We start from the raw sequence: 19,558 nt of genomic DNA on the forward strand, positions 1-19,558 counted from the left end.
GGCGGGCGTTAGGATGGTTATTGACAACTTAGATTTGGATCAACCTTCTTTTAAACAGATTTAGAAAGCTCATGGTTCAAGTATCAGAATCGGATCAGCTGAATTGGCCACCGCTGATCCTGATACGGGTGGGCTGGATCAGATGATAATAGAGCAACCAAGTGCACAAGGCTCCGCCATTGCAGGGTCTGGGAGGGACAAATGTATGCAGCCTTACCCCTGCTTCACAGGAGGCGCTATTTCCAAGTTTCGAACCTGGAACCAACATATTGCAATAGGGGAACTTAACCACTGCACCACAGGCTCACCCACTTAATGACAATTCAAACCATGAATAAGCTAATAAGCTTCAATTTGTGTGTGTGTGTGTTTTGGTATAGAACTACTTTTTGGGGGGCGACAGGGGTGGTGGTGTTGCTAAGATCTTGTGGTTTTCAATGTTCGAGATATGTTCCCTTGAAATTCTTGAGAACAACATTCAAATCTTGATCCTACCAATAAAAAGGGACTTCTTTTCTTCTTACCCTTGCATTTTCAATTGTGCAAAGAGATAGAACCACTTGGGAGATTCAAATCTGGAATTGTAAAAAAAAAACCCATGAGATCCTCCAATGAAATATGTACTAGTAAATATCCTATATAAGTTTTCTTTACTTATAGAAGTTGATATTCTGTTCTACAGCCTCCTATACACTTGGATTTTCATATTCAATATTGAAAGCAGCCCAGACTGAGTCATTGAGGTATTAATGAAAAAAGGACTGGGGAAATGTAACTCTCTTCTTCTATATTTGCTACTTTGCTTTATTAGGCTTAAATGTTATTGTTATAAAAGGGGTTGCTTTTGTGCTTTTGTTCAGATTTACCAATTGAACCTCCTAGCGACGATGAAGAGGTGGATACCCCATTACAGGCGAAGACTCACATGAACATTGTTGGGTAAAATATTGCAAACCATCTAGCTATAGAGAATGGACTGGCTGTGATCTGATATTTTTTGTTTAGTACTTTTTTTATTTTAAATGTGTAGAACATTATTGTTATATGAGTAATGTTGAGCACACTTCGTTTTTTATTGATACAGTAGCATTATATGGGTTTTTGGGGTATCCAATGGAATTTTTTGTAAATTTATGAAAGTTTCTGAAATTGAAATTACTCCGCATAACAAATGCATTTCTGTTTCTTTTCTAGCCCATAAATTGAAATTACTACGAGTTAACAAATGTGTTTTTTAGCACAGAAACAAAATGGTTATCATGCAGGCCCTAAGTCACAAAAATAGCAGACTAAAAAGGTAAAATCAACTTTATGATCAAGATCAAAGGAGATACTAATCTTTGAAGATAAATATGACAAATCACAGAGAAAAGAGAAAATTAATCAGCAGCAAAATTCAATGACTAGTTTAGTACCAAATCTAGGTCCAGACTGTAAATATATACTGTATTTTACCAATATTCTAAATACCAACATATTATTAGCACAAGAAACTTATTAAACAAGTTATTTTGGTCAAACACCACACACCAAATAATTGGATAAACAAAGTATATATATATAACCCATACAACAAAGCTCAAACCTTCAAACCCTCAAAAGCAGGAACATTCCAAAGAAAGAAAGCGTCCACAAACACACACACACACACACACACACAAAATAAATAAATAATTAATTAATTAAAAAAAAAAAACTCCCAACCAATTCAGACATCAAAATTTTTCTGTCACCGAAAATTCGGTATCAAACACAAACAAAAACAGAACCAATCCTTTCACTCACATCACCACCGTGTACACTGGCAAACTGCTACGCATGAAAAATCTTGCATTCTTCTCCTTCCTATACACCAAAACACAAAAAAGGAATCATATCACAGGCTCTTTGGCACTTCCTTGGACCCACCACAGGTCCCCCACCCTCCCATCCTTCCAACGTTGACAAAAGTGAAGATGGAAAACCCACTTAAGACCCACAGCTGAGATAGCCGCGGGTGAGAGGCCCAAGCTGAGATAGCCTACCCCCATCCACAACTACCACCATCGGTTTACTATTTTCCATACCTTTTCTTTGTTGTTTATTCTTAGTTCCTTGAGAGAATGAGAAGTTATTGAAGCCTTGGTGAAGCATACTTAAAGACCTAATCATCAGTTGCAGCCGGAGTATGAAAACAGGCCTACCATCCCAATCGATTCCAGCACCTGGCAGGGTTTTGGAATAGGGATCTATTGATTCGGATCCTTTTATCTCCCAAGCCTGAAGCCAGTTCATACTGCCCTTTTAAGGGTTGTTCAAGCGGCTCAAGAAGAGCACTCAACCAGCCTTGGAGCTGCTTCAGGCTTAACTGAGCCCTATTTTGTGAGTTCTAAGTTATTGCTGATTTAGCCTCTGTTAGGGTTAATTTTCAGATCTTTTCACTGTGGTGTTGCTCTATTTCTTTCATTTTTGTTTCTTCTTTTTTTCCCCCCTTTTTCTGTTACCGTTTATCTTACCCTCTCGCAGATCCATGTAGCCGACCCCATTTAGTTGGGAAAAGGCTGAGTAGTTGTTGTTGTTGTCACAGTCGAAGCTGAATCTGTTCTGTTTATTGTCGGAGGTTGTTATCTTTATTGGGACTGATTATCCTGTAATTAGTCCTACCTACATTACATAGCACAGCCACCTCCACACGTGCCCCCCCCCACCCCTCACACAAAAAAAAAAATGGAGAGCAATTAATCATGTCTCTGTCTATGTTCCATAAGCATTTTATTAATTAATTAAAAAAACCTCACCTCATAAAATCCTTATCTAAACCTTGGGCATTATTCCTCCCCTTCCCTCTACAGCTTAATACACACCTCCAAACCCATTTATCTGTGACATGTAGCCAGGCTCTCTCGCCTAAGATAACCTTAAAACCCTCATGCTGACATCCTCATCCCCCAAATGACGGCAAAGCCTAATTGCTCAATTAAAAAAGCTACTAAATGTACTTCTCTTTCTGACATATTTTCTATTTCTTATTAGAAGCTCATATGCCATCACAAGACACTAGAATCAGAGACTAATCCAGATTTAAACAAAAGGGGGTGTACTGCCAAGAAAAGGAGTCAAAATTTAAAAACTTGAATTTTTTTTTTTTTCATTAATCTTAATGGGAAGGTTCATTGGCATAAATATTTGTAAATGTCTGTGCATTACTGATTTCCTTCACTGAAAGGTTTCAGCCTTATTTATATTTTTTCTTTCCGATTTTTACTATTTATTGTAATAATTCCATTGTCTTTAAGACTCTTAACTGGCCTTCTACATCATCTCTTAAAACATCAAACCATATTTATGCCTATTTATAATGAACTTTATGCTGTCTCAAAAAGTATACCTACAAATTTATAAAATATGCCATTTTTATAAGTTTCAATTAGTTCTTTACCAATTTTTATTTCTAAACATTAAATGAAATCATTTAAAACTATTCAGAACACATTGCATAAAACCCAAGGTGCTCTATATCAATACATATCAGATGACACATGTCAGTATTGGTAGACATTGATACAATACACATAGGATACAAAATGAGAAAAAAAAAAATAAACGGTATCGGGTTCCATCGATCTGTATTCTGTAAGACTGTATCAGGTAATACAGGGCGATACAACGCATCCGATAAAACCCTCGATACTTCCGTGGATGGTTACAGCTGCCGGTGCAGTAGCTGTAGCCACCACCACCGCTACTGGCCAGCAGCAGCAGTCACAGAAGAACAACTCTCCTGGAAAAGTGGTGACAGCAGCAGCCACGACATCAGCAACGGTGACAGTAGCAGCAGCAGTGGGAGGAGCATCAACATTAGTGGCAGAGAATCCTCATGGAAACATTGCTCCCCCCCCCCCCCCCCCCCCAACACCAGCAAAAAAAAAAAACTGCCCCATCCCCCTTAAAACCTTTGATTCCTCTTCTTAAGAGGGAAAACATCCCATATTTGGCTGTTCTACACTGACGGTCTCCTGTCCTTCAATCAAACTCCTATCATAGCCTCATACCCTTGGAGTTACCCAACTTGTGTGTGAATTATGACTTAGAGACATTAAGCCATCAGAGTATCAGACTCCTTCTCAATAGACCAAAATTGGAAAGAATACATTTTTGGCAATCATATTGGCCCAAAATGATACCCCAAAAAAAAAAATCATATGGAGAGATCAAGGTCTCAAATTCGACACATAATCAGGGTCTCTTGGGCATGGTTTAAAGTATCACTATGTATCGTACCGTATCGGCCGATAAGTATCGGTATCGGTTGGCATCTATACGATACATGTTTTTTTTAATGTATCGAGGAGTATTGAAGAGTATCGTACCGTATCGTACAATACTCTCCAACTCTCATCGATACATACCGATACTCTTGATATGTACAATTGAATTACATGCATATCGGTTAGTACGAACCGATACTTAAGATACCTATCTACAGAACCCATTTCACTTTCGAACAGAGCTTGTTCTTCTCGCTGGCAATAGTTAAGCTCCCAACATTTGAAGCACAACTACACTTACCCAATAGATTTCACAATCTAGATTTACCATTCTTTCATATCCTCCTTTTCATGAATTATGGCATCCTCATGTTTATCATCTCCTCCAGTTTACATTTACAAAGTCCTTGCAGCCAGATAAGTATCTTCCATTTGATCTCTCCATTCCATTTAATTCATAATTTCTATAAGAATCATCACGACAACTAGTGTAATCATTTCCATTTAATGTTGGCCATTCTTGCAACAAGCTAAGTGTGTTGATCCTTCCACAAAATTAAACGTTGTATCTCATGTCATGACTGATCTAGTTGTTGAGTTTTGTCACGTGATGCACAAGAAAATTCATAGAGTACATATGGGAACTGTCTAGTCAAGGACTAGGAGCAAGTGTAGGAAGCATTTGTATTACTTGAACAACCATAAATTTTCCAATATAGCTATTATGTCTTTTACGATTGTCTTTCCAAGCAATTCTGCCATTAGCTTTACCTAACTATTGTATATTTGTACATCCTCAACGCAAGATATATCGAGATGCACCCTCTGACAATATGATCTCTCTATTGAGTTTTGATCTCTTCTTCCTAAAAGAAGGTAGTCAGAGATGCATCTCTTGTTGTGCATATGGTACCCTTCCTCGGAAACATTTCAACTTCAATTGGATGGCAAGAACAAACAATTAAGTTTGATGTGATCCTGGCCCTGGGAGAATGTGGCACAATTTTACAAGTGGTCTATATCCACGATATCAATCTAAATGATCAGAAATTGATCTAATTACTGCCATCCCTTTTGCAGTGTTTTAGTAGTATTTTTTTTATAAGAAGCTGGATGGCAAGATCAAACAATTAAGTTTTGCTATGTTTGAGCAGATTTACGTAAAACAAACTAAAAACATTGCATCAAACATGAATTATTGCATCAATTTGTTTATAGATATTAAAATTTCTTCGGAAGTCAACAATCGACTATTACTAGGGCTGTCAAAAATGGACCCGAACCAATAAGACCAACCAAAAAAACCCAGACCAAACCAAACCGAACCCTTATTGGGTTGGTTCCGGATCAAGGTCTTAGAATTTATTGGTTTCGGTTTGGTCCGGGCTAGCCCAATGGGCACCGGTGGAACCGATTGTCAGAGCCCGATTTTAAAATCCCTAGCCCTAGGTAGTACTGTAGTAATCATATATCTCAATTCTCAAATTCCTTCGGCAGTACAGACTACAGAGTACTTGAGCGGCTGCAAAGCCTAGCCCCTTCTCCGAATCTTCTCCAGTTCCTCTTAATAATTTACACATTAAGCTGGAAAAGAAGGCCGCAAAGGATTTCTTCCACCTCCACTTGAAATTCCAGAAATAGGGAGTTCTTCTCGTCTTCTTTCTTGGTTTATTCCCCTGTTCCACCACTAGGGTGAGCTCTATCTGTTTTAAGATTATTGTTCTTGAGCAGGTTTTTATTTCTCTCAGGAGGTTTTCCTTGTAATGACATTTGGATCTGTTAACATGGATAAGGTTTTAACTTTTCATGTTTGGTTCTCTTTGCAAGTTCTGATTTCAGTGGCAGTGACGATAAAATCTCAACTCCCAAGTAGAAGACTTGGGGTTCTAGGCTCTCACTTTTCTTATGTTCCTGCCAAGGCTTCCGAGAAGGAAGCTGCCCCTCTAGCTATTCCATCTGATTCTCCAACCACATAAGCTTCATCATTTCCTTCTTTCTTTCTTTTTTTCTTCTGCCCTCTTTATGTGCTTTCTGCTATCAAACCCTTTTGAGTCCAGCCATCCAGCGGATGAAACTTTGAACCTTTTCGAGCAAGAAAGATCACAGAATGTTAGGTTCAAATTCTCCCTGTATATTTTTAAGGCACAGGCAGGGATGGCAGGTCCCTCCTCCCTTGACCAAACAATTTCTTTTGCTTATAAATTAGAAAGGACAAGGCCTGGTGTCTGATCCTTTTGGTTGTGATAGACATCTGGCATCAAGGTTGGGTATGGCTGTCCACAAGGGCCAGCAGGAGGTCGAAATGGAACTGTTGCTCAGAGGGGAGGATGTTGCAGCTGATAGGAATCTTTTCTGATCATTTTGTGAAATTGATCTCTAGTCATTCAGTAAAGAGAATCTAACCTCTTCTTTCAAAGTCATGTAATCTTCAGTAACATGAAATGTATAGGCGTTAACTGAACAAGTGTTGATAACAGTATCTCCTTTAGATTCACATTTTTTTCCAAAATGATCTTCTTTGGGTTGGACTGTAATTTTCAGACAACTATTATGATGCATTGCCCTCCTGTGAGGACTAAGTACTGAGAAACTGAGTTGCAATGAAGGAGATGATGTATCTGATTATAATCAATTGGGAACAATGTTAATGCTAGCAGTTCATTGGAGATGATTGTTTTGCAGAATCACATACTGCTGCAATATAGTTAATCTTGTATCTGATTCTGTGAGTATGTGGAAAAAAGAGCTAAACCGCAACCAAACCGGTATTAGCCCGATACTAAGAAACCTAACTAACCCAAAGCCAAACCAGACCAAGACCGAAACCGACCGAAAACCGAGATTCCTTAATGGTTTGGTTTCGGAACCACACATGCCTGGACCAAAACCGATTCAGACAGACTGAAAGCGACCAATTGACACCCCTAACTATTACTACATGTAAGAAACCTCATCTTTTGAACAATTTCAACTAAATACACTTGTCTCTCAATAGAATGTTCTCCATTTTATTGTTTATATGTTACATATTGCTTTTTTAACTCTCTTTTTTTTTTATGCAAAAGTGTATAAATTGTGTATCCTGTCCATTTATTTGCATATCTTTAGAGTATCTTTGCATATCTTCGATACGTATCCTAAATTTAGCCAACCAATACGGCGACTGATACTGACACTTTAATCCTTGATTTTGGGGCATGCTTGTGCCACATGGCAGATATTGGGTCCAACCATCTAACGTCCTCTGATAAGACCAAATTACTACGTATTTGTATGGTATAATATACTTTAAAACAATGTCTTGCATGCATCCCAGCCATTTCCATATGTTTCCATCTTCCCGATACATATCCGAGACGTCTCTTAAAACCACCCTCTTGATATGCTGACCGATACTTGACACCTTGATCAAAAACCATGCATACTTGGGGAACATTGAAATGCTAATTAAGACTTACTACTATTAGCATAAGCACCATAGTAACCTTGTGCAACAAAGAAAATGAATATAATGATCAAGGAAAAACGCCAGAGAAGCTGTTTTTCGTGATTAAAACAGATATAACTGAAAACTATCCTCCTATATTTTGAAAATTCTAAAAATTATCCAACCATCGTTATGTATAACAGCAAAAAAAAAATTAAAATTCAAAAAAATTAATGATTCAAGAAGTTAAAATATATAACAGGGAAAAAAAATTATACCTTCAAATAGATTGTAATCAAGTGTCCAGGAAGTAGAACTTCATGAAATTGCAATGTATCTGGGTTATCTGGAGCAGCAGTCTGATCTACAAGGGCAAAAAGCTTCTGTAGCATAAAGCTGCAGCAAAGTACAACATTAATCATCATGACAGCAATAAACGAATAAAGAAAACAGGTATAGCATATTCCAGAAACAGGAACAGAACCAGAAGGGTTGCGAGGAGGCAACGGCCCCTCCAAAACAATTGAAAAGTTCTAATGGATAGAGTGGAGCAGGGTAGTCCATAGGAGAAACTGAAAAGTTCTATGCATGTAAGAAAGAGGAGTTTATTCAAGAATCAGGTAAGAATTCCCTCAATCCATGGACCTCAAATCCATCCTTTGCCAGTGTCCAATTGGAATACTCCTAGTTTTGTCCCTAAAAAGGCTGTATTGCAAGATGGGCTCTTCCAGATTAATTCTGAGTATAGTCTAGGAAAGAGTGAGAATTTACTGTTGATCACTTTTTCTTCAAACACAATTCCATAGGATTTAAATATGGTATACTCTCAGAAAGATGGAACAGATGAAAACTAGATAATGAATCCAAAGCAAAACAACTAATGTACTCCACGTCTCCACCCTAAGAGTTCACCTCTTGACATCAGATTTAAATTCACTGAACATCAACACCTAATCTTAGTGTTGGCCTGGATGACACAAACTCAATAGTCGATAACACAGATATTAGCCTATTACTCTATCTTGCCCACAAACATGAAAATCCAAGAATGACTCCATGATGCTGCATGGTATAGTAAAAGAGTTAAATAGAGGACGCCGGGGCATTGATGCAGATACAGCTGCACTTACCTGGTTGGACCAGCATGACCGGTTTTGGAAGTCAAGAGCCAAGATGAACGGGTCCAGCCCAAGGTTTTGGTCCAAGAAGGGTTGGAAATAACTAGTAGCTCATTTTGTCTTCTATTTCATGCCTTTTATTTTCAGATTTGAATGTAGGAATTAGGATTTATTTCCTTGCAATAGTTTCTTTCTATTGGTTGTTTCCTAGTTTAGGCTAGTTACCATTTCAGTTAAGTTTTTAATTCTCTGTCTTTACTTTTCTATATATTGGCTGTAACCGATGGACAACTTAGAATGTTTTGATTATTGAATGAAATTGGTTGGATCTGTGCAATATGTGATTGTGTGATTCCCTTCCTTCCCCCTCTTTACTCACCTTCCCTTTCTTCCCTAAGGCCCTCCATCAGGCATCCATAGGTTAGAGCTTCAATGTGTAACCATTTTCGGAATGCACGATCCTGGTTCAGGGTTCACACGACACAATGATGGTTTGGAGCAGCTATGAGGCTGTGAACCTTGCTGAATAATCCCCGTGTATGAGCTTAAATAGGGGCAAAATCCAACTAATTGTTATGACTTATGATAGTATGAACTATGAACATGAAACCTAATGACGGTAATGGAGGCCCTACGCACAGGTCCCTAAGTTTAGCATCCAAGGCACTGTCGTTACAAAATTTTTGTTGATACATAACAAATTTAGTTCCAACGGGTCGAGTAACATCTAAGAAAATAAGGTCCCTAAGTTACTCATCCAAGAGTGTCTTTACAGAACTTTTGTTGATATACACCAAACTTAGTTCCAACAGGTGCAGGAACATTTACGAAAAAAAGCAAATACACAATCATAAATCCATAACTGCCCAGCTTTACAACACCCATTGGAGAGATCCTAAGAACAGTAGTGAAGTATTTTTCGGAATATCTGTACCCAGCATCAGATGAATCACAACCCAATATTGCCTAAGCCAAATAGACAATTTCAGCTTAATTGTACAACAGATCAAGTATGCATATATATTTATTCTATGTCCAGGGAAAATACGAAAAGCTTCAAAAACAAACTTCAGATCAGATGGTTAAAAATTATTCATCATTCTGATATTTGCACAAGTAAATCTTTAAGATAGATCAATAGATTAATAGAGTGGTGGGTCCTCATCCAATTAACATGATACACAAGGAATGTTATCGATGCCCCCAAACCCAACCGCTGTAACCTCTGAGACAGGACTCACCCCTTTTAGGGCCAGATCAAACTGTCCATTCTTCCTCATACACACCAACCATACCCCAGGGGAATAAAAAAAGTAGAAATTCTTGGCTCGGCCCTCACCAACAGTAGTATGGAAAAGTAGACATCAACATCGAGCAAATATATATAGTATAAATGCATAAGTGAAACTATGTCTCACATGAGCAAATTGAATTTGTCATCATTGTCATCAAGATGAACGAATATGTACTCCCTTAGAACCGCTTCTCCAACCTACAAAAAATTATAATTTAGAAATGAAAACAATGTGAAATATGGCATTCCAAGAATTATACAAAAAAAAAAAATCATTCAATAAAATTCGAGCACTTGAAGACTATCTTAAGTGTTGGTTACAAAATTTACAAAAACCAAAGAATCTTACTTACAACAGAATGCCTTTCAGTCTCTAATCCATCCATAACATGTCGGAAGTACTCTCCTACATTGGATAAACGAAAACAGGGGCAGAGGATACAAAAATGAATATTTAAACAGATATAAATGATAATTCTATTATTCACGACTATGATTGACTGGTGTAAATACCAATATGATTTAGACACTGAAGGTGGGTGAAAAGAGACAAGTTCCGAACTTCATCAAGAATAATCTTGACCCTTTCACCCAGAAGCTGAGTGCCAACAGCTCCCTTCTCCCTCTGATGCGCCTCACTATAACAACAGGTTAAACTCACATATATTTCATGGTCATTGGTGTCAATGAGGGCCTGTCAAAAAACAAAACTTTTCTTACCATATACAAATTATTCACTCTAACCCTACAAGAAAAAGAAAAGAAATAAAATGCCACCCCCACCCAAAAAAAAAAAAATGATGATGAGCAATGGACAAGGGCATCACCTTTCTATTTCTCCCCCATGGGTACAACGATAGAAATAAACAGTTGTTATCATGAGTAGTATAAACGACTCGAAGTGGTATAAAATTTCAGTTACTTTCAAATGCTTGAAGAAGAATGAATTCCACTGGCAGAAAAAGGGTGGACAGCATATTGGTGGAAAATGGTATATTCTATGCCATAATGCATTCTCTTTTTGTTAGCTGGCTTGTGACCCTTAAAGGGTTCAACAAGCAGCTCCTCGAATTCCATTAATGGAACTTTCAGGCTCTTCTAAAGAGAAAGCATATCCACATAAAAAAAAGTTATATAAGGCTATAAGCACGCATCAATTTGATAATCAATATACTTGCACTTTAGTTTAACATCGATGAACACATAAGTTTCAACAAAAAAAAAATTTTAGCAGTGGCGGGTACGCAAAAGGAGTCTTATGTTTCCCATTTGATTTCCTAGAGAGAAGACTGATTTTGCTTAAGGGGGTACATGGTTTCGCTTAACAAAACCATCCAGTAGGTACTTGACGGTGTACACCCAAAGATACCACACAAGTTCCTTCCCTCGGTGATGGAGGGGCCTTAGGGAAGAGAGGGGAAATCAGAATAGCAGGGACAAAGAAGGGATCACACAATCAGATATTGCACAAATCCAACCACGGAGGGAGAAATCGCATAAAGAAAAGGGGAAGGGGAATCACATACAGCCCTAAGGCTCTGAAACATTAACTCAATTCATCATTCTTCAAATCTGAGAAATTAGATTACATTAGCTCCTCTATATAAAGAGGGCATACTAGAACTCTAGAAGTCATAACCTAACTAGGAGTTAGACTCCAAGTAGGACTAGACATTACATAATAGGAGTTGGACTCCAAATAGAACTAGACTAGAACTCCAACATAGAGTAGGTAACTAACTAGTCATTCACTAATAAGGAAACCTAAACAGACTAAAAACTGAAATAACAAAGGAGATAGACTCAAAACAAGGCTCTAACTAAGCTAATAAATTAAATCCCGTTTTCCTACTTTCTACCCATATTTTAGGCCCATTAAAGTAACCCATTACAAAAAAAACCCATGGGAACAAAGGCCCAACACACACATAACCCAACCCAAGACTTATTTGCAAGAAAATAAGCCCATTAAGTGACTTATCTACAACACTCGGCCTAAGTCAATAAGAGAGCATGTCTTACGATCTAACAAAGCATCCATCTCTACATCCATAGTGTTCTTCTAACCAAGATGTAACAAATGCTTCCAAGTACTTAGCAGGCAAAGATACAATAGACAAAGACAAAGCAAAATTAGGAAGTAAAGGTAGAAAGAGAGAAACCAAAAAAAAAGGATAGGAAATTTTATATTGCTGAGTACAAGTGAAAATACCTTTACGAAGAGCGACTAACAAGTCAATGGAAGTAGGATCCCCAAACAAAGGTTCGAATGAAGCAGAGGGTGGTATCAAAGGATCAGTCGGAACTGTTGAAGTCAACTTAAACAATGCTTGTACACTGATAATTGATTAGGTGGGGAAGTGGTAGTGGTGGAGTCGATAAGAGGAATGGGTACAAGAATAGGAGGAGGATCAAGGAGATTAGTATCCAATTTATGACTCTCAACGGAAAAATATGGCGTCAATTCAAAAAAGGTAACATCAACACTGACAAAATGCGGACGTGTAACAGGATCATAGCATCGCTAGCCTATTTTAGTGCAAGCATACCCGAGAAATACACATTTGGCAGCACACAAAGAACTTGTCAAGACCAGGTCGTAGGTTGTGAACAAAACACGTGCAACCAAACAAAGACAATTCAGAAAACCACATAAAAGAGAGATATTTTTTAGGATAGAAAATGGCATGCGATTAATCAAATAGTAGGCACTGGGCAATCAAAGTCGCATCACTCCAACAAAACTTTAGAACATGCGCATGAAACATAAGAGAACGAGAAACTTCCAACAAATGCTGGTTTTTCCTTTCAACCACACCATTCTATTGAGGAGTATATGGACAATTGGTTTAATGTCTCATCCCATGATCAAAAAAAAAAAAAAATTAATAAATCTCGTTGAGTATACACGAACATTGTCAGAGTGGAAATCTTAATTAACAAACCAGACTCTTTATTTCATTGCCAAATTGCTTAACAACAAACAGAATTTCTGATCGATAACTTAACAGATATGACCAAGTCATTCAATAGTCATCATCAACATAGGTAATAAAGTTAAAAATAAAAAATTTTGTAACTCTTGACACGACACGGACCCTGACCCTAAACATCAGAATGAACTAAAGAAAATAAAGAGGAACTTCAAGAGACATCACAAGAATGGAATGAAGTACGATGATGTTTTCCAAGCTCACTCGCCTCACACTCAAGTCGAGAGTTATGATCACAAGTGGGAAACGTTGGAGATTGGACAGAGAAATATGTCCCAACCGATAATGTCACCAGAGAGGGGAAGACACAGTAGAACTAGTAGAAGCAAAGGTAGGAATGACATTGTCGAAGTAATAGAGAATATCCTTCCACACCCTGCACCAATCATTTCTTTGTTTGTAGATACTGAAGTAGGATAAAATGTTACTGAAGAATTAATGGATTTAGTCCATTGACTAACAAATATAAAATTTAAGGCTAAGTTACGAACATTGAGAACAATTTTAATGTAAGATTGGTTCACAAGTGATCCAATCCCCGGTAGGATCTTTAGTAAATTCAATAAAAATCAGATAGTATGAATAAAACAAAAAATAGAGAATGAAGGGAATAATGGGGGTAGGGGAATAGGTTGGGTCGAGTATCTCACTCTTCCTTAGTGCATCTCACCCATGAAGTCTCTCACAGCACTGCATCTCACAGTTTTCCAGCACAAATCTTCCTTTTTTTTTCATTCAATCAAATTCGTATTCAATGTTGTAGTCCCTTAAAAACTTATATAGAAGATTCAAAACTTACTCAAACACTAAAAAAGAAGGGTCTAACCCAATCCTTAACTAATTGGGAGATTTAAACTGAAATAACAAAGGAAATAGACTCAAAACAGGACTCTAACTAAACTAATGAATTACATCTCGTTTTTCTACTTTCTACCCATATTTTAGGCCTATTAAAATGGCCCGTTACAAAGAAAACCATGGGATCAAAGGCCCAACACATACATCACCCAACCCAAAACTTATTTGCAATAAAATAAGCTCATTAAGTGACTTATCTGCATCAAACTTTCAACATAAGAACTTAAGAAAAGAATATAAAGCAAAACAACAAGTAGATACCTGAGTAGATGAGTGATCAGCAAGTATGACTCTAGAAGGGTACCAAATCTTCGAAAGTGAAGAGATTACATGGGACTTGCCAATTATATAAGAAGTGGCACGAGAGTCAGGTGTAGAAGGAGAGGTAAGAAGTGTGCAATACCTGAAAGAGAGATGGTAGCAGTGGATGTAGAGGCGAAGTCTCAATCTATTGAATATGCTTTAAGTAATTGACTGAGATCATCTTCTAACGGAGAAACGAACTTACTACCACCTAAGTTAGAAGCATGATTGGTGCCCGAGGATGATGCCACAGTAGAATTTTGACAAGAATGCAAGATGTAATAGCAGTGTAGCAACAGCAAACAGTTGCTGTCCCTAGTCAGGTTTACCATGCTGCGCCCAACATGTATCAACAGTGTAATTCATATTACCACATTGAGTAAACTAGCGCATACCTTGATCTAATCGCTATCCTTTGCCTCGACCACCACCAAGGCCTCAGTCTCCCCCTGAACCATGGCCTCTGCTAGGAAAACCAATAGCACGACCATAACAATCATTATTTGAAACAAGAGCTCAATTATCCTTGGAGGAAGTCAAGTCAGATTTGGTGGAGGAGGGAGACATAATATGTTGAATCTAAAGCAAAGACTCATTCGTGGATGGTATCTTCACGCCTACAAGTATCTAGCTTTTGATGGGTTTAAGATCAGAGTTTAATAATCCCTTTTCCACTTGGCAGTGATATGAACTCATAATTGCCAAGCGGAAAAGGGACACCCCCCCTCATGATAGCAACCTTTAGCAGCACCATCTCATAAATGTTCACCTTCTCCAACCCACTCCCCCACATGAGAACCTTATATTAATATGCAGCAGATGCATTGTTCAAAAACTCGCCAATATCTCACCAAAATCTCGGATATTTCGCCGAAGGGGTTTCACTAGAACGAAAATTGCATACGAAACATGAAAAGACACAATTTCAGTCATATTCTGGTCATTTCGGTCATTGCGTTTCGAAATTTCACTTATTTCGGCCCAAAAATGCACTATTTCGTCGAAATTTTGGTCATTTCGTTTCCCGCTAATTTCAGCCATTTCAGCCATTAGCCATCCAAAATGGCCAAGAGAAACGCATGGAAAAGTACACCGTCTTCGGCGAAGTTTTGGTATTTCAGTGGTTTTGAAACCACCGAAACGAAACGAGTTATTGAACCTTGAGCAGAAGATGTCCAAAATAGTTTATGAGATATTGGCATTTAGGGGAATTGTCTTGGCTGCACTTGTCCAGGTTCAAGTGAATGTATTAAACTCTCTCATTTTTTTCCCTTCAATCAAAACAAAAAAATGAGCCATTCTAATTTTTTTCTTAATTCTATAGGGATAGTTTTGATCTCAAACGATGTAGATGTATAGGAAAGTCTGTTCTTTGTAAAAGCTTAATAAACTTATCTAATAAAAACACTAGACGATATACTGACATCCATCTATAAGTGAACAAACAATTCAACATTCATCTGTGGACACAAGCATCAACATACACACAAACAGGCTTGCATGGACACACTCACCCACACACAAACACTGGCATTAAATTAAAAATTTTCAAGGAAAAACTTAGACTTGAAAGAGAAATTGCTATTGCTTCAAATTAAAAATATATATGCATATAAAAGATATTTTTTAATTGATATACCATATACTTCTTGATGAAGTAAACAGAAATCTGATATTAAAAAGAGTCATTCAAAATCACAACACCTTCAAAATGACGCCCACAGGAAGCAAGTACTCTCTCCCTTTTATCCTACGCAGATTTGATTTAAAAAAAAAAATAAAGTAATTAGTTTAGTCATAAACCACAACATTGAGTCATACCCAAAACACTCTAGCTCTAAAGAAATCATCACTTACCAAAATCCAAGTCTTGCACTTCCATTCTGAAGGTAGTATAACTTAACAGTTACCGCAGATTGATCAACCCTTACACATCTTAAAGACAGGACACAAAAAGAATCATTATCTTAAGAGTTAAATAGATTCACAAAAAAAAAATAATAATAATAATAATAATAATAATAAAAGAGAAGGAGATAATTGCAAAGATTTAAAAAAAAAAAAAATCTAAACAATTACATAATAAACCAACCATTAAATGTAACAAACAAACTCAATCTTAAGTGTAGTTGAGTGCATCGACCATCAACATCCCTCCAAAAGCTCACCCTTCTAATGTCAGTGAGATGGCTGAGATGCCCAATAAGAGTACTTGTCAGATATGAATAGGTTAAAGGATGCCAAGAGCCTCCATCCAGGAATCCATTCTCTCCATCACTCATTTGCCTATCCAAGGCAAGCATTGCTTGATCCCTCCTGCTATGTTTATACCATGATCAAAGGGTATGATCCACTATACCTCTGCATCTGAAGGTCTTCAATCACTTTTCTCATCAGTGTGTGTGTGTGTGTGTGTGTGTGTGTTTCTTCTACTTCTCAGGGTCATAACTCATAAGAAAGCATCTTAAATTTATTCTGATATGGATCACTTGGAGACACCATAAAGATATCAATACACTCCTACTACCAACGTCAATTTAATATTGTTTCTTCATCCAGTTCAACCACAAACCTTAAAAAAAGATTAAAAAGATAGGGATCAAGGTTGGGTGAAACCTAAGGGCAGGAGCTGACAATTTATATTTAAGGAATCACAATGAGAAGATGGAGGCTGGCTTCCATGAAAAAAGGCGCTTCGCTGAAATCTCAATTAACAATATTGTGCTTGTTAATGTTCCCAAGAAGTGTTTCTGCTGTTCTTTTGTTCATTGGGAACAACAATAGAGGTAACGGCTGCTTGGTTTCTGTTCTTATAGAACAAACCAGGCATCTGGAACAAAAAAATTGAGAAAACAAAGAAAATTGTTTCTCTATCCTAGGAACACTTCGAAAGGAGGGGGGAAACTGCAAGAAAGCATCCTTCCTGATCTTTCTCGTTTCTCTCATTGCCCTCTACTATTCCAACCCCTCACACCCTGTCTCTGCAACTCCCACCTCTCTGCCTCATGTTTTCTCCCCACAACTCCCATCGCTTCTCTTCCCGTCTAGAGCCCTTTCAATGTTCATACTCAAAACTGTAATTCATTAGAATAATGCAGAACTTTTATTCTATCCTTGAGAAACAAAAAGGAAGAAAAATCAATGGCACTTGGTTCAGAAGAGGAGCTAGAGGTTTCAAGTGAAGATTATGATTCACCAATTGCACGATTGACATGCAGCTCTTGAAGCAGGCATGGTGGAACGAGACGACCTCTCCCAAATTTCGACAGTTTTAGGCTAGTTTGGTGCAGAGATTGTGAGAACAGATTCACCTGATGGTAGCATCCATTCTTCATCCACTCCCTTGTCGATTGATGGTGCTTCTAACTCAGGCAATCAATCAATTTTATATCTCTCTTATATCTCTAGCCGATTACAGATTTGCATTTCACTTATCATTTATTTAGGCTGCAATTGGTTGCCAATGTTACAGAAAATAATTTCACTTTGGATCACCACAGTAAAGGTGGTTGAATAGGGATGGGAAGGCAGATGGAGCTAGAGGAATTGAAGATGGCCAAAAATATGGCTCAAAAGAGGGTCCCCGACTGCACGGCCAGGGTGCTTGTGGGAATGGTGGGTTGTTGGTGGTGGCGGTGAGAGAGAGAGAGAGAGACCCCTGAAGTGGCAATGGTGGTTGAGGATTGGCGATATGTCGGCCACAGTTATGGACGGAAGTTCTTCTTTTGTCATGTTACCAAATGTGTTTTTACCCCTACAGAAATTTCTCCTCAGAACAAAAAATATATATTTTCTGTCTCGGGAACACTCCATTTGAACATGTTATCATAAAGGCCCTAAGTGACAAGGAAGGTCTGGTTTGGTTTTTCTAAAACCAGGTGAGGTTTGGATGATTTCTTTCAGACAACCTGAAATCAAAGATTGAGAGAAATTTTGACTTAGAGGGAGGATTGAAAGAAAGCAGATCAAAGATTTGAAAAACTTTACTCAGAAGGACAAAATTTTTGCAGGTTGGCTATAAATTCTGTGGACAAAGGGATAATTTTCTTTGCTTTGCCTAGCTGTTCCTATGTCTGTTACATAATTTTACCAATCCATCCCCAACTTTCAATGCACTATCAAATTTTACTAAATTTATGCTGGTTAAAATTTTGTATATAGATAATAAGTTTACACCCATGCCCTACATAAGTTTAACTTCTTGATTCCATCAGGAATTCCTAAACAACTCAATAAAGACTCTTAATGTGAATCTAGTTCATAGTTTTTAAGGCGCTGGTAAGGCGTCGCCTTACCAGCGCCTAGGCGCTGGTGCGGTCCAGTAGAGGTAAGGCAGTCAGCCAATTCAGGAGTAGATCGAAAGGCGGTCGCCTTTTACACTAAAGCGCTGTAAGGCGTCGCCTTCGACGCCTTATAGCGCCTTAGTGTACAAGGCGGTCGCCTTATGTACTGGCTATTTAAAAATAAAAATAAAAATTGCTTTTCTAAAGATTCCAAATTACGTATTATTATTGGGACGTGTATAAAATCTGATGCACATGTGATGCATTGGATCAAAAATCATATAAAAACTAAAAACCCTTTCCATAAAAAAAAAAAAAAAAAAAAAAACCCAATCAAAAGTTGAAAACCGCGTGCCTCTCTCATTCTCTCTCTCTCTCATTCTCTCTGAGTCATTTGCCTCCAAAACTCAAAACCCCAAGCCCCAACGTCCGACGAGGCGACGATCATCCTCCGGCGACTTCTCTTCTCCTCCGACAGACTTCGGCGACAACCGGCGACATCCGGCGGCAGCTCCATCTTCTTCGACAGCCTTCGGCGAGCCTTCGACAGACTTCGACAGCCTTCGGTGAGCCTTCGACAGACTTCGACAGCCATCGGCGGCATCTCCTTCTCCTTCGACGGCCTTCGACAACCTTCGGCGAGCCTTCGGTGACATCCGGCGACACCTTCGACAGACTTCGGCGTCATCTCCTTCGCCGGCAGCATCTCCTTCGACAAACTTCACTTCGATAGCTCTTTGTAAGTTATTTTTTTTTTTCTTTCTTCTTCTTTCTTCTTCTTTCTTCTTCTTTCTTCTCCCTGCTTGTTCCTTCTGCGTATATATATATATATATTTTTTTTTCTTTCTGTGACTGTGTTGGGCCGTTGGCTGCTGTTGTAACTTTGTAAGTGAAGTTTGTAACTTTGTAAGTGATTTTTTTTTTTCTCTTTTCTTCTTTCTTCTTCTTTCTTCTTCTTTCTTCTCCCTGCTTGTTCCTTCTGCGTATATATATATATATATATATATATTTTTTTTTTCTTTCTGTGACTGTGTT

The 19,558-nt window shown here is 38.0% G+C and overlaps 1 protein-coding gene across 1 annotated transcript in view; it reads right to left on the minus strand.

Moving 5' to 3' along the window:
- LOC122070567 (DNA-directed RNA polymerase I subunit 2) overlaps positions 1–19,558 on the minus strand; it is an 80,162-nt gene that overhangs the window by 31,995 nt on the left and 28,609 nt on the right. The window contains exons 6-11 of the mRNA XM_042634745.1: positions 16,098–16,175; positions 15,945–15,990; positions 10,600–10,780; positions 10,440–10,492; positions 10,211–10,284; positions 7,953–8,070 (exon numbers count right to left, since the gene is read on the minus strand). Of these exons, the coding sequence (XP_042490679.1) occupies positions 7,953–8,070; positions 10,211–10,284; positions 10,440–10,492; positions 10,600–10,780; positions 15,945–15,990; positions 16,098–16,175 (550 nt within the window). The remainder of the gene's footprint in view (positions 1–7,952; positions 8,071–10,210; positions 10,285–10,439; positions 10,493–10,599; positions 10,781–15,944; positions 15,991–16,097; positions 16,176–19,558) is intronic.

This window comes from Macadamia integrifolia, unplaced genomic scaffold (genome assembly GCF_013358625.1).
Source record: "Macadamia integrifolia cultivar HAES 741 unplaced genomic scaffold, SCU_Mint_v3 scaffold946, whole genome shotgun sequence".
NCBI lineage: Eukaryota > Viridiplantae > Streptophyta > Magnoliopsida > Proteales > Proteaceae > Macadamia > Macadamia integrifolia.